Source organism: Channa argus, chromosome 6 (assembly GCF_033026475.1).
Source record: "Channa argus isolate prfri chromosome 6, Channa argus male v1.0, whole genome shotgun sequence".
NCBI classification, from domain to species: Eukaryota; Metazoa; Chordata; class Actinopteri; order Anabantiformes; family Channidae; genus Channa; species Channa argus.
The window spans coordinates 10,409,655-10,424,026 of record NC_090202.1 but is presented as its reverse complement, the minus strand read 5'-3'; the positions used below and the strand labels follow the sequence as shown (position 1 = coordinate 10,424,026).

At 40.9% G+C, this 14,372-nt stretch overlaps 1 protein-coding gene across 1 annotated transcript in view; it reads left to right on the top strand.

Annotated features, from left to right (window-relative positions):
- The first annotated feature begins 2,252 nt into the window (after positions 1-2,252).
- Positions 2,253-14,372, top strand: part of dock10 (dedicator of cytokinesis 10) — a 55,919-nt gene continuing 43,799 nt past the window's right edge. The window contains exon 1 of the mRNA XM_067507369.1: positions 2,253-2,548. Coding sequence (XP_067363470.1) covers positions 2,441-2,548 — 108 coding nt within the window. The 5' untranslated portion in view covers positions 2,253-2,440. The remainder of the gene's footprint in view (positions 2,549-14,372) is intronic.

Here is a 14,372-nt window from a genome sequence, read left to right as displayed (position 1 = left end):
GGAGCTACATCAGTATAGAACAACAGTGTGTTTTAAGGCATCCAAGCCCAACAGCACATAGTGTCAGTAAAGCGTCAGTACTGATAACTGCAGGGGCCACACTCGGACCAACCTTTTTTTTAGAGGTGCCAGATAAATTCATGGAATTATCCAGAACTCTGACAGGCCATCCAAAATCTAAAGGAGTGCACTGTTTCCTTTTATTAACCAAAAGGCTGTTTTGGTAACACTGGCACATTTACAGAACTCATGATTAATGTGCACTGTTCTTATACATAATATATGTTACCTGTCAAGTTCAATAGGTTGGTGACATCGAGTCATAATCTCATCATAAGAAACAATGCCCGAATCAAATATATATGACTTACACAGGTTCATCTTGCTGGTAAGAAATTGAAAATGGGAAGACAGAACAATAAAAACATGGACAGATCTAAAAACGTATCTAAATATCATTGCATGACTTAAACAGTCTTATCCATTTGTTCAAATTTGCCATTTAAAAACTGCCCACAGGTCAAACAGTTCACATTAATCAGAAATTCTTGTATAACAGAAGTTACAATGTGTGACTAAACATTTAAGAAATGCTGAATTAGAGACTAGGCCTGTTACCACCAGGGGCAGCCTTCTCTCTGTTCCTGGGGGTTACATTATAAACACCACAGCTTCAGCATCCAGGCAACATGGGCTGATATTACCACCCAATATATACTGTACAGGCGATCTTACGGAGTAATTCTACAGCACACATTTAGGAATGGTAATTTCACAAACACGTACACGACCTTGTAGTTCGTGTTTTCAGTAAGCTCTAATAGCTGAACTTAAATCTCTAATAGCTTTTCTGACAAACTTTTCATAAAACTGTTTCTAGGACAACTTAAAAGGTAAACTTCAAAGGCAGTTATGTCACATCATAAATGACATCATCAGCACACTTGTAGGTACCTTCTTAATCTAACTAACCTCACAATACACAACATAAACCAAAACAGAGGATATGGCTCATACACATGCCATGTGGGGCGCTGTTTCATTTCATGTCTCTTTACACAAAAAAATGAGAGAGCCATTACAGACACAAATGAATCCCAAAACTTCAAGGTATGTTTTTATGAAAATGACACTGTGAGCCATATGGCTGTGTTTTTTGGTCGACCATATTTGAGCACAAGAACTGCCTAGAGGGTCCAGAACTCCAGAACTAGTGTGTTTTAATTTTTTTTTTTAAACAAATTTTCTCACATTTGATCATGAATCCATTATAGCCCCTTAAGTGGGCGTTTGCTGTAATTATTCTTTTCAGTTGGTTTAAATTATTCTTGTTTTTATTAAGCATCCTTTACTGCTTGTTACCGTTTGCTTAGTACTTTAAGACCCTTTTACGTGAAAGGCGCTGTAGACATAAACGTATTATTGTTGTTGCTGTATTTGGAGCTGTGTATTTAAGTGAAAAATCTATTCATTAATGAAGTTTTTCCTGGAGACGTGGCTTTCCCCAATCAGACAGCCTGCAGTGCTGCTGATCAACACAAGAGGGGGGCAGAGCATTAGCCTACTGTTCAAAGGACTTTCTTAGGTTCCACTCGCTATAGGCTTTGTGTTCATTTAAAATGAAGAATTAACATCAGCAGTCACATGGACATCAAAGGTCCAACAGTTTCAATGTGCAACTTAAATAGCGACTCCATCTTGCACTTTACTGCAAAGCCCACTCAGACAGGACTCGCAGTCTCTCTTTTAAAAATCATAGATGTCTTAGCCATTTCTCCCCGCCAGGGGTCGCTGCTGTCCTGTGACTCTCCCACGTTTAACCTCTACTGTAAACCGCTGCCCCATCCCTCCACGGTCGTGACTGGACTGCTGATGACTGGTTGACATTTCCGAGGTCCCCTTGACACGCATGATGTATCCCATACCCTGAAACACGCTAGTCGAACCAGGTTTAGCAAAGTAGCCAGGCTAATGTTAAATATTGGCTGCTAATGCATTCACTTTTTACACATCTCAAAATGCTTATTTTAATTGATAAATGTGGAATATATTAGCCGCGCTTTGAAATTTGTCTGCTTCCTTTGACGTGCCAAGTTGAGCAAAGACGAGGTAAAACCGGACTTTTTGGTCTTCAAAATAAACGCACCACTCTTACTCGGTGATGCATTTCGCGCTCGTTCGAATATTTGTAGCTTAATTCGAAAGTCGTAAGCGGAAGTACAGTCTTTACTTCAGTCCGGTCTGACGTCAATCTCAGCACACAGGCATCCTCTCTGCTCTCCGGCGTGTGCGTGCAATGTGTACGGGTGTTCGTGAATGTCTGCATGTGTGTGTATGTGTGTGTGTAAACACAGCTCGGTCGGCTCACGTTAGGAGCGAGGGCCAGGTCCGACTGCAGCTGAAATAACCAGGCTTGAACTGTGACTGCTCAGATGAGGAGATGGCAGCAGAATCGACCCGGAGATTCACCAAGAACCTGCTGAAACCCGGGAGCGCGGCGGAGATACGGCAGACGGCGTGCAACGCAGTCAGACACTCCGCAGTGGCGGTGAGTAGACCCGACTGTAAAAACATGGTGGTAGTGAAAAACGCATCACCACCTGTGGGCCCGACGCTTTTACTGCTGTGAGCTCTGCAGGCTGTAAAGCTGAGACTGGATTAAATATGCAAGGATCTCGATCATCTGGAGCCTCCGCCGCTGCGCTGTAAATACGGCAGACCTGACATTGACATTCATGTTGCATCTTTCTTTGCAGCACAGTGCAGCAATGCTGTTCAGCCTCTGTCTATTGATCCTGCAGGGAGGGGGTTGGTGGGGACAATTCAATAGTCGACATTGAAATGGATAAAGCACAATATGTGTAATGGCCACATTTCTTCCAGTGGATATCTGAACGAAGCGGTTTACCGGCTGGTAATGCGGCTCTAAACTCGCAGAACCATGCGGGTTTGGAGTTTTCAGTGTGGCTCAAGTCATTGAAATGCATTATATAGCGGCTTGGTACTTCAACAGTGAATGCGGCATGACACAGACAGCGGTTTACATCTGTCCATCGTGACCGGGGACACCAGGAAAGATGGTGGGAGCAACAGATCAAAGGGAAAGATTGATATTAATTCGATATCCGGCTTTGATTTGTAACAAAGTATATTATCCGGCTGTTTTAGGGAAAAGGATGCTGAAGTGGGTGTGTCACTGCTTATAATGTGAATCCTTGAATGACACCACGGTAGGGGGAAATCCAAAAAAAAAAAAAAAAAAAACCCAAAAAACCACACGCAACACACGGAGACGGATTTGTGTTTTCATGATGTTCTTTTGATTCATCTGCCAGAGGACAAATCCCCTACCTTACGTTTTGCGTCCCTGTGTGTGTGTGTGTGTGTGTGTGTGTGTGTGTGTGTGTGTGTGTGTGTGTGTGTTTGTGTGAGCGTGTGCGTCCATTCTTTGGAGATTAGCATAGAGAAAGGTCACTCCACTCCAGTCTGTTTGCTGCTACTCTGCATCCTCTTCACTCTGGTGTTAGTGTGTCAGTGGGACACTCGCAGAACAGAACCGAGGGAGAATTGATTAGAATAAAGAGTGTGTGTGTGTGTGTGTGTGTGTGTGTGTGTATGTGTGTGTGTGACAGAGAGAGATTTTACTCACAGTTCTTCATTTGAGATGCATAGCATAGGCGAGCATTAGGATTGGAGTACTGCAGTAACAACATTTAGGTTTGACTGCCTTGCCTGAAAGCACCATTGCTGCACACATGTACTCTGTGGTTTTCCACAGAACAAAGTATGAACAACTAACTTCTTACTAAAAGGAAGTCAGAAAATGCGTATGTCTTGGGTAATTTGCCTGATGAAACACTATTTGTTACGTGTCCAAGTAGTTAGGCACAAAATCTGTTCCATTTTATTAGTAAGGGGCAGCACTGTATTGTCCAACAGTCCACATATGAGTGCAGAGCATTTTGAAATGTGACAACACACAGGTGTAAATGATAACATCAATGATGGCTGAACCTGAATGCGTCTCTTGTCATTTCCAGAGTCCTGCTATTGTGTGTTTTTGGCTCACTGTCCCACTGATGCAGCTTAGTGTGACACTTAAATAGAACAGACCCAGTGTTAATGTAGTTAAAGCCCTGTCTGAAGTTCAGTTTGAATTATGCAACAGAAAAAGCCAACAATGTTTTCCCCCAAAAAATACATCTAAATGCATTTACACAGAAACTAGTCCTATTGTACTATTGTATTTGTTTTAAAGCTTTTAGTGCAAAAGTACCTGAAAATATGGAGGCTGTTGGTACAGGGTTTTTACAGTTTATTTTAAACTAAAATAGAATTTAAATGCATGCTGAATGTGTTACACCCCAATATCTCAGTGTTTTATATCATGACATCGATATATATCATATATAATAAATTTCCTCATGCAACATAATGTACTCATGCATCAAGGGCTAATTCAGGGACATATTTAAGATATATCATGGTAAAATCTCTCGTTTTGACGTATTCATATCGTCTTAACGACTGTTAAATTCCCCACCCCTCTGTTGAGTTTACGAGAACATCTAGCTTTTTTTCAAAAGTGTGAGGTTCTGTTTACTAAAAGTGACACCTGAAATGGAAACTCTTGACTTATGTTTTGATCTGTGTCAGCAAAAACACCTGCATATTGGTGTTTGTCATCCTCAGTGCAATTCATCTATATATGTTGGAAAAGCAATGCCTCTAAAGATGAAAAAAGTCATGAATAATTACTGGATGTCACTTTGTGTACAGACATGGAATGCAAAAATGTGGATAGAGAAAGAGAGGGGGTGGGGGTGGGGGGTGGGGATAGAAGTGTGAGTGTGCAAATGTGTGTGTTAAGTGTGTATGTAAATGTCCATAGGCATTATGTGCACGTGTGTGGATGTTTTTATGAGTGTGTTAACGCATGGCCGTTGTTGGTGAAAGAAACAAGGTCAGCACAATCAGACCCTGTGGCATAACATTCAATGAAGCGTGAGCCTCTTTATTCTCCCTCCTTTCATAGAGGCTAGTTTTCCTCATTCACTTAACAACACCCCCCCTCGACCCCACCACCCGACTTCACACCCTGTTCTTTCACGGCTTCACTATATATTCTTAATTTTAGGTGCTTCCTCTGTGCGTCTTGCTGTCCCACTGCCCTGCGTGTCTCCCCAGTTGAATCAGATCAGTTTCTGAAGCATGAGTCAATATGTGCACGTCCATCTGTGGCATGCATGGTACCTGGTAAATCTCCCTGGTGCGTGCTGTAATTATCCTCTGATGAACTGCTCTCTGAAAGCAATCACTGCTTTCACTGTTTCTCATAGTGGTCAGGCCACCCATCCTCAAATATGCAGGGAACATTGAAAGATAGATACAAAAATTAAGGATGTGATGGTCGTCAAGTTTTGGGTTTTTTTAAAAGTACAGTTTGTTGTTTCTTTTCCATTACATCTTTTTCTGTCCTATATCTGACTTTGACCCACACACCAAATAAATTAATAAATAAATGTGCGTATTAAAAGAAAGTAGAGTAGCATGTATTAATGAAATCCAATAAAATCTAGACCCTCATCTGCTGATCATTGGCACCAGGAAGTGTTTATTATGGCTCTCAGCGAAAGTGAGCAGCATAGCAGTTTAGACACAAGTGTCATTCTCCCTGTGACTCTGGCTCCCAGCAGGGGTGAGCCACATGTCATGCCATGCCTTGAGGACGCCAGGCACACTAACCGCACAGCCGAAGATTGCGGCCAACATGCCCACCCTGGCACTGCAGTATAGCCCAGTTTATTTGCCCAGCAGCACAGGGCTGCTTGTTTGCAGTCACCGGCACTCGTTTGCTTTAGGCCATATGCATGCTCATGTCTTCCACATGGTGTCCAACTTTTTGTGTTATATCATCGTCGTCCCGTCTTCCCTTTGGCAGATAATTCCCCTCTTTACTTATGGCATCCTCTGTGCCCTTATGGTACTACCAGCTTCACGCCTGATCACATATTGACTATTTTTGTTCCTGATACCAGTCTCCAGACATTTTCCATGAATTTTCCATTTTGTTGTCCAGTGACAGTCATGTTATTTTTGATTGTAGTTGCTCTAATTGACTAATTTGGACGTTAAAAATGTCAGATTAGTCGGAGAGTGAAATTCAAAGCCAGTTGTTCAGCCTTTGGAAAGAACAGACACAGCTATATGAGCTACAAGATACAGCTATTAGAGATTTAAGTTTTGCTTAACAAAAGGACTTTGGAAACTATAGTTAATTCATTTTGTGTAAGTCAGCTGAATTGTTACCTATCTAATCATGTCAGCACTTTACTGGCACCACAGATGATCTTGGTCGTAGCTTGGTCGTAGCTTAAACCCCCAGAAAAGTCTTCACATCATCTCCATAAACCAGTGAAACCGGTCTGTTATTGTGCTCTTTGCTGATTAAAGAACTGCCTGGGTAGTAGAAAATTACCCTTGAAATGCACGTGGTGCTTTAGCAACTAAATTATGGTGTGGTGGTTTTTCATCAGTGTGGTTAGTCTCCATGCTACTGTTCAACTAATTTCACAAAATACATTTTGAAATGTCACAATAATGTCACTACCATCTAGAGCAGTGTGCGTTATTTGTCTTTAACATATTAAATACACACAGAAGCAACATACTTTTTAAAAATATGAATCCTTTTTTTTAACTGTAGTTTTACACTTTCAATATGTGGCCCCATATATATATATATATATATATATATATATATATATATATATATATATATATATATATATTTGTTACCTACCTACTACCTACTTGTTACCTACTTCTTGTGTGTGTGTGTGTGTGTATACACACACACACAAGAAGTAGGTAACAACAGCATGCAGAACAGGGGCCACATATTGAAAGTGTAAAACTACAGTTAAAAAAATATATAAAAAAATAATCTGGACAAAAAATAATATATATAAAACTACAACTACTTGATTTTCTCTCCTTTCTATTCATGTGTATGTATGTTCATGTTCTGTGTATGTGTTTGTGTCTGATTGTCTAGAGCTTGAATGTGTGTCAGATAGCACTACATGGCCATTTGATGGTGGGTTGATGGGAGCCACTCTGGGTACATGTATCTCAGTGATGTGTTTGGTCACTGGTAGACATGCTGTCACTCTGATTGCGCTCTGTCCTTATGACACATCATGTCAACTGGCGTGGGGTGTTTGTGCACAAATGCTGACCCGCCTGTTTGTCCCATGTGTCTGCATGTGTGTGCCTGTGTTGTACATGTCGTTGTCCAGAACAACCAACCATTTAAGCTGCAAAAACAACCGTGTTGCAAGCATAGGGCTAGGTAGTGGCTTTAGATCTGTGTGAGTGCGGTTTTATCTTGATTTGATCACAGTTGCGCTGACAGAAAAGAGTTGTCATTGTCATGTTAACCCTGCACTGTCACCATGCAACACCAACTGATATGTCCATCTCATGCAAGTTAGTCTTAAGTTGCAGTTAGTTAATCTGCAACTTAAAATGCTGACAATCAATTGTCCCAATGGAGAGAAACCAGTTTTATTACCAGTAATTACTCTCCCGCCATGCTTCTGTTACTGTGGAAACAGAGAAGCGTCAATTAGGATGGAATTCTAACAGGAAGCATCTTATCACTCCGCGCACATTTCTGCTTTTCCACTTTAGTATATCTTATTTCATCTAATCTGTCGTTTTTGTTTCCTTGCTTTCTCATCTACATCTTACAAAATTTTCTCATGAATTATGCTAATGCTACTTTCTTTAGGTCTTTATATTTTATTATAATTATTCTTGTAATTGTATCTTTACCTGCCTCCCCCTCCTCCTGCTTTAACACCCATCCATCCTTTACCTCATATTTTCTTCTATTTCTTTAATTTACCTATGTTATATGAAGGTATTGCTTACTAAAGTGACAAGTCTGAACTGTAGAGTGTCTGTAGCGGTTGAGTGAGACCTGAACTGGCCCTGACATTTCTGTCACATGCATTGTATTACGAATGGACAGGGCAAGGTAGGACAGTCACATGAGTGGAGCTGGAGCTAGTGGCTGAACCAATTTTACAATCGAGTCAGACATCACCATTCTTATCATTTAGGAGGGCTAGACCATAAAGAGGGAAAATCTCAAGAGAGAGATGAGGAAGGGAGGGTGAAAGGAATTGAGGAAAGATGCTGTGTGTCAGAGGAGTTTTTTCACTGCAGCTCAACTGCAGATAGTTTGTCCACTTATAAACACTCCTGTCCTGTGTATGCATGAGGTTGTTTGTGTGTGTGTTATCGTTTGTTTGCCAAGTTTTTTGTGTGGTATTTGCACCTCATGATGGTGTCTTAGACAAGCATTAGCGAGCTGGTTTTTGAGTGTGCACACATTTGTGAGTATCTGTCTGCTATATTCATCAGTTTGCACAATAGCAACAAATCAGGCCTCTTAAGACATTCATGTAAGTGTGCCAGTTGTGGTGGATGGCCAGTTTCGCAACACTTGAAGACAGAAAATAGCAATGCTGCACTGTTGTATTTATTCCCATACACTCTGATATAAAGCTGCTTGACAAATTAAGACAACCTTTCTTTGCCTGCCAGTACAATAATTCTCTTACATAAGTTGGGGTTTTGGAAATCATACCACAGTTGGATTGTATAACCATATAAATAGGACTGTGAAAGAAAAGAGACTCTCCCAGCAGGAACAATCAAGAGTGGAGCTTTTTGCCTTTAACACGCCAGTGGAACTTTTAAAGCAGGAGTTGATAAGGGTCAATAGCAGAGGTGAGCCACTTCACCTATACAGTACTAAATACGACTACTTGTTTTTCTATACGTCTAAATTTATATATATATATATACACACACACACACACACACATATTCCCCTCTATACAGAACTGCAAGGCTAATTTATTTATTTCTGTTGACCAGCAAAGACATCTGGGTTTAAGATCAAAAATAGATATCAGATAGAAGTTCCAATTTGAGCTTTCATTTGATGGCATTTATCAAATGAACAAATAAATGTATGAAAATTTAATTTCTTACTGGTGTATACCATTTATTTAGTTTCTCTCTGTCACTTCAGTTTCATAGTGACAGTGGGAGTGTGCACTGTTTCCTTTTAGTTTGCCATGTGTCAAACCAGTTTGTGAAAGTGTCTCCCCCTAGACCAGTGTTTGTGGGGAAATGTTGTCACGCTCACTCTGTCGTTTTCACACCATGCATTTTGTCTCAACGACTCAATGTGCAGCATCTTGCAGTGCAACTTAAATATGTGCTGATATGGCTTTAGAGATTTCATCAGGGTGAGACCTATTCTCTTCCTCCACTCCAACATCTCCACAATTTCTCCCTGAAAATCTTTGCATCCGCCCACCTCTCTTTCCTAACATGAGTTTTTAAATTGCTTTTTTCACATTTACAAAAAACTCTTTGAATATTTGCCTATACTTATTTTCTACACTCTTATTAATTCTTCCTAATCAGCTGAATTATATTCACACTGCTCCTCAGTTCTTGCTCTCACTTGTTACGCTGAGTGAATGCCTCTGGTGTCACTGGTGTGTATATACATGCAGGCAAGAGAATAGAGAAAGGGATTAGAGCAGATGAATAGCTCTTTGACATTTGTTATGACTGAGCTGCAGACGACTCAGTCGTGTTTGCCCAATAAGAGTGGGACTGTGCGCTGCCAGGCTTCGGTGTGTCTGTCCGCATCTTCTCAATGACTCATTGAGAAAGGACAGAGAAATGAAAAAACAAATCTGAGCCTGTCACTGTCACCAGTGACACTGTCTCCTGCTGAATTCCCCTACTGTTTTAACTGTGTGATACTGCACAGTGATCTTAGTAGTATACAGTACATGCTGAGGGTGAGAACAGGAAATTTAAATTTTCCCCATTAATATGTGTTGATTTGTAGCTGGTTGAATTGTACTAGAAGAGGAAAAGTCTGTAGAGTCTAGGTCGAAAAACTGGATGAAGACAAAGCATTTGTTGGTATTTGTGTGGAGTCATATGAGAGGTGGAGGAGAGAGAGAGTAAGCGAGAGAGAGAGAGAGAGAGGTCCCCGGGGCTCCCTGCATTGTGCCAGTGTACGTTTACAATAGGGTCTTTGCAGAGGCTTCACATCAGTAAACTGCTCCATTCAGACTGAGCTGACCAGGCTTTGCCTCACTGGAGCTTAACTTTTATCCTCACTCTTTTTTTTTAGCTCGTCGTCTGGCTTCACCACCCTGTCCCGTACCTTAATAGACATTGCCATCCACTCATCCATCCAGACGCTTTTCTCAGCCCCGAGGGGGTGGGGGTGGGGGGTACTTCACATACTGGACTAAGAATAGTTCAGTGACTCTGTGAGAGTGAATTGCAGTGTTGTGTCTCTCCCTCACTCTACATTCCAGAGTGGGAGGCCTGAATATGCTACTGCCATTACTGTTCGACCCCTGTGCCCTGCTGCCCTGGCCCTGATGTATCCACACACACTGTGTGCCAGTTATACGTGATAGGGACTTTCCCTCATTAGCTATCCTCACTGGCTGGACAGGGTAAGATAAATTGAGTATACAGCAGTCATCAACTTGACTAACAATTTGGCAGGATGACATGAATATGTATCAGATGCTACCAATTGCCAAACTGTTATAAAAGTCTGCCAGTTGTTAATCATAACCATAATGTGGTTACATGGGTGAATCCTCCAAGGTCTTTTTAACCCTCTTGCAACAAAAATCCTGCTGCATCTGTCCTCTTGGCCCTGGTCAAGAAATAGAGAGAAGTGGCCATTATTAAAACTCTAACTACTACTACTGTAGCATACACAGTAACCCACGCTCATACACAAAGATAAAAGTACACTCATGCACACGCACAAATTTTGTCTGCAGTGCTTGTGCCCCATTTTAAAAATAGGACAGACCGTTTTTTTACTCTTAGATAATGTGTTGTCAAGAGGATGTAAGTGGCATAACTTCATATAGCACAAGATAAGCTCTCATGGCTTTAAGATATGACATCCGTGACATGCTGAACCAAACTATAGACCAACGGCTTTCAGCTTCTCCCTTCAGGGGTCCCCACAGTGGAACGTGTTCCACACTTTGATTTGCCATGAGTTTTTACACCAGATGCCCTTCCTGGCACATTCGAACCCACGGCCTTCTGCATCTCCACCTGACCCACTACCACTGATCCACCAGGTGCCTACACATGCTGAACCAGACTATATTTCTCATTAATAACTTTTTGGCCCATTATCTTTATATCTTTACTTTATATATCTTACTCTCAACTTGCAAAAAACTGAATCGTTAGCTGGACATTTTGGTAAATATTTGCGTCTTTGCTTTTTGCTGAGAAGGTGAGACTGATATCATGAAAGCGTGAGAAGTATGAAACTTGGCTTGCTTATTCAGCATAAAGACTGGAAAAACAAATTCTTGCCTGATTGTCCATAACACATTTTTACACAATCAGTACAAAAATTGTGCATAAACAGAACTTTTGGTTTTGTTAGATTTTTCTGTTTCATAGCTAAGAACAGTGTATCTCCACTGTTTGTCTGGCAAAACACATTTTGATTTTGTTAACATTGCTTGTAGGTGGTACAGGCAGAGCCAGGCTAGTTCTTTCCCATCAGTGTAATGGTAAACTAAGCTAATTTTATCTTAGGTCCAGTCCTAATTTACACCTTGCTCATGAGGATCTATCTATATGTCTGACTCAGTATCTTGTGTGAGGCATGCACAGTACCTATACAGTACATATATATGATGTGTGAGGACATCAATTTTGTGTGCCTCAAATGTCAGCCAATGAACTGAAATGGGATCTGCAAAAGAAATAAATGAGAAAAACTCTGTGGGGTAGAGGGAGACACAGAGGAGGGATTTTGAGTCTGAAAGGGGGGGAGAGAAATTGCAGAAGAAGGGAAGGCAAGAGAAGACAAGGGATAGAGGGAAGAAAGTAAGGGAGGATAATACAGTACATATAAAAATTCAGGAGGAAAAGTCTTCAGAACAGCTGCGTCCTCTGTCTAAACTGGGACCTTAGGGAGAAGGAGCAGTGCTGAGTGGGCGTCTGGTAGATAGCGCTGGCGTAGAGGTTACACAGAGGTTGCATGTAGGCTTTGTGTAGGTGTCACAAGTAGGCTTTATGACTGAATGATTTATTACCAACGAGACATTCAAACGGATTTTTCCCCTTACTGTGAAGGTTTAGTGATTATCATAAAGTATTTTTCACTGATCAGCCTGGAATGAAGCTGATATGACTGTTCATAATGTCCATAACTGTAGTAGCTTATAGTCATAATATCCATTGTGCTGGTATGCATTTCTGGCATGCCTGCCTAAAAGTAAATATTAGTTGGGCCTGATTTAGGTTAAATATGGCAGGTTCAATGTGAGTACACATTTTTCAAACTAACAGAGTTACAGGAAACAGAAATCATTAGTGGTAACTGCTTAAGGAGCAGTTAGAGTTTCCTAATGTCAGTGGCCCAGACACACACTGCAAGATTAGAATGGGATCAAGTTTGATGTGGCCAGTGTGAAGAAGTCAGTGAACTGTCTTATTGGTTGGAGAAATGGGTCAGCTAGGGTCACACTGGAACAATGGATATATGTCTGAGAAGGACTGAGGAGGATCGTGACTGTACTGGACTGCTATTTATTTTGTTGCAGCACTAGTTCTTCTAGTAATACCAGGTTTTGATAAATTAATTAATATTGGTAAAACCCTCTTCAGCTGTTTCTGCTTTGATTTCATCTTTCATGCTAGCTGTTATTGCCTTATTACCATCAATGACAACATAACAGCACTGAGTCAAATTTTAATCTTATTTGCAGAAGGATTGGTAATATCACAAATATTTATGGCAGAGCATCTACGATGCTGATGACCTCAGCCTCGATACTTGGCTGCTGAGGGCCAGGATGAGATAGGGCGGGGGGGAGGAAGGGGAGAACAGCAGGGAGATATGGAAATATGGCAAGTGGGGAGGGTGATTTAATGAGGCCCCAGTTCTGTGACAGTAGCTGTGTGTCTTTTTGCTGCATGGCTGCTAAATAAGATTAGTTTTCTGCTTTGAACATTTAACCGGACAGATTTTTCTATCATGATGCCTGTTCGTGATTGTGGAAGTCACTATAAACATACTTTTATTGTTTTTATACTTGTACTGTTCCTTTCATTGGGTCATTTTAGTAGTAGATCAAGGAACAAATACACACAGTCATGCTTAACTTCTGCTACAGTGAGTACTAATAACACACCATGGTTTAAGCTCTGCACCTTACTAGTAAGATGTTGTATAAGTGGTACTCAAATTTGGAACTAAAACTATAAATAAACAGTAAAAGATACTTCATACTTACAGTAAATGTAACTTACTAAATGTACAAGTGCTTGTTTTGTCCAACCTTTGTCCTCATATATGAGACACAAAATATCTTAAAATGTTTTGCATTAACAGTTCTCAAAATTAGTTGCCAGAATAAATTGGAATAAAAGGGAAATGCTCAATTATGGGAGAAAAACCAAAATTTGAAAATGTAATGCAATACATTTCACCCGGGATGTTTGTCATCTTAAAATACAGACAACTTCTACCACAATATGATCAGTTTTTATAAAATAAAACAGCATAGTAAATAAAACATTTTGAGATACATAGTATCACACAAACATACATGCACCCAAAAAAAATTCAAACTTCAAACAATCACTTAAAATACTTTCCTCCCGCTACATGCAGTTTACAGCTGATCTCTTCTGTTATTAATTTATTGTGTCTGTGTCTGATTACTCTGCCACTGATTCCTCAGCTCTAATGATGCTCCCATGTCAGGCTCTGTTCGACCTGATTGTTAGCATGAAGGTTTGGTTCCTGTGGACGGTTGAAAGTGCTGTAAATAAAAGACTCACACACTTCTTTGGATGGTAGGGATTGATAGTCTTGGATGAAAGTGTGTGATTACCTTGACTGTTTTTGGGGGGAGATGTTCTAGGAGGAGGTCGATCTAAAGCGCATGAATGGAAACTTTTAACAAGCCACCTCTTCCTGGCAATTGGTCCGCACCACCTTCCCCCCTCTCAGATTATCCACCTCATCTCCCCTCTCCTGCCCTCTCCCCCAACATCGTTCCTGCCTCAGGACTTTAGTTCTCAGTTGAAGACATTTTAATAGCTTCCTTTTCTAAACAAACCAGCTGCCAGAGGACCAGATAGTATCTCTGGCACAGAGCGCCTCCTGGAGGGTATTCAGTGTAGATATGGCAGTGGGAGTAACTGCTAGAGGAGAGGTGTGGAGACTGAGTGAGGCACAGTCCTATCATCCACACAGCCTG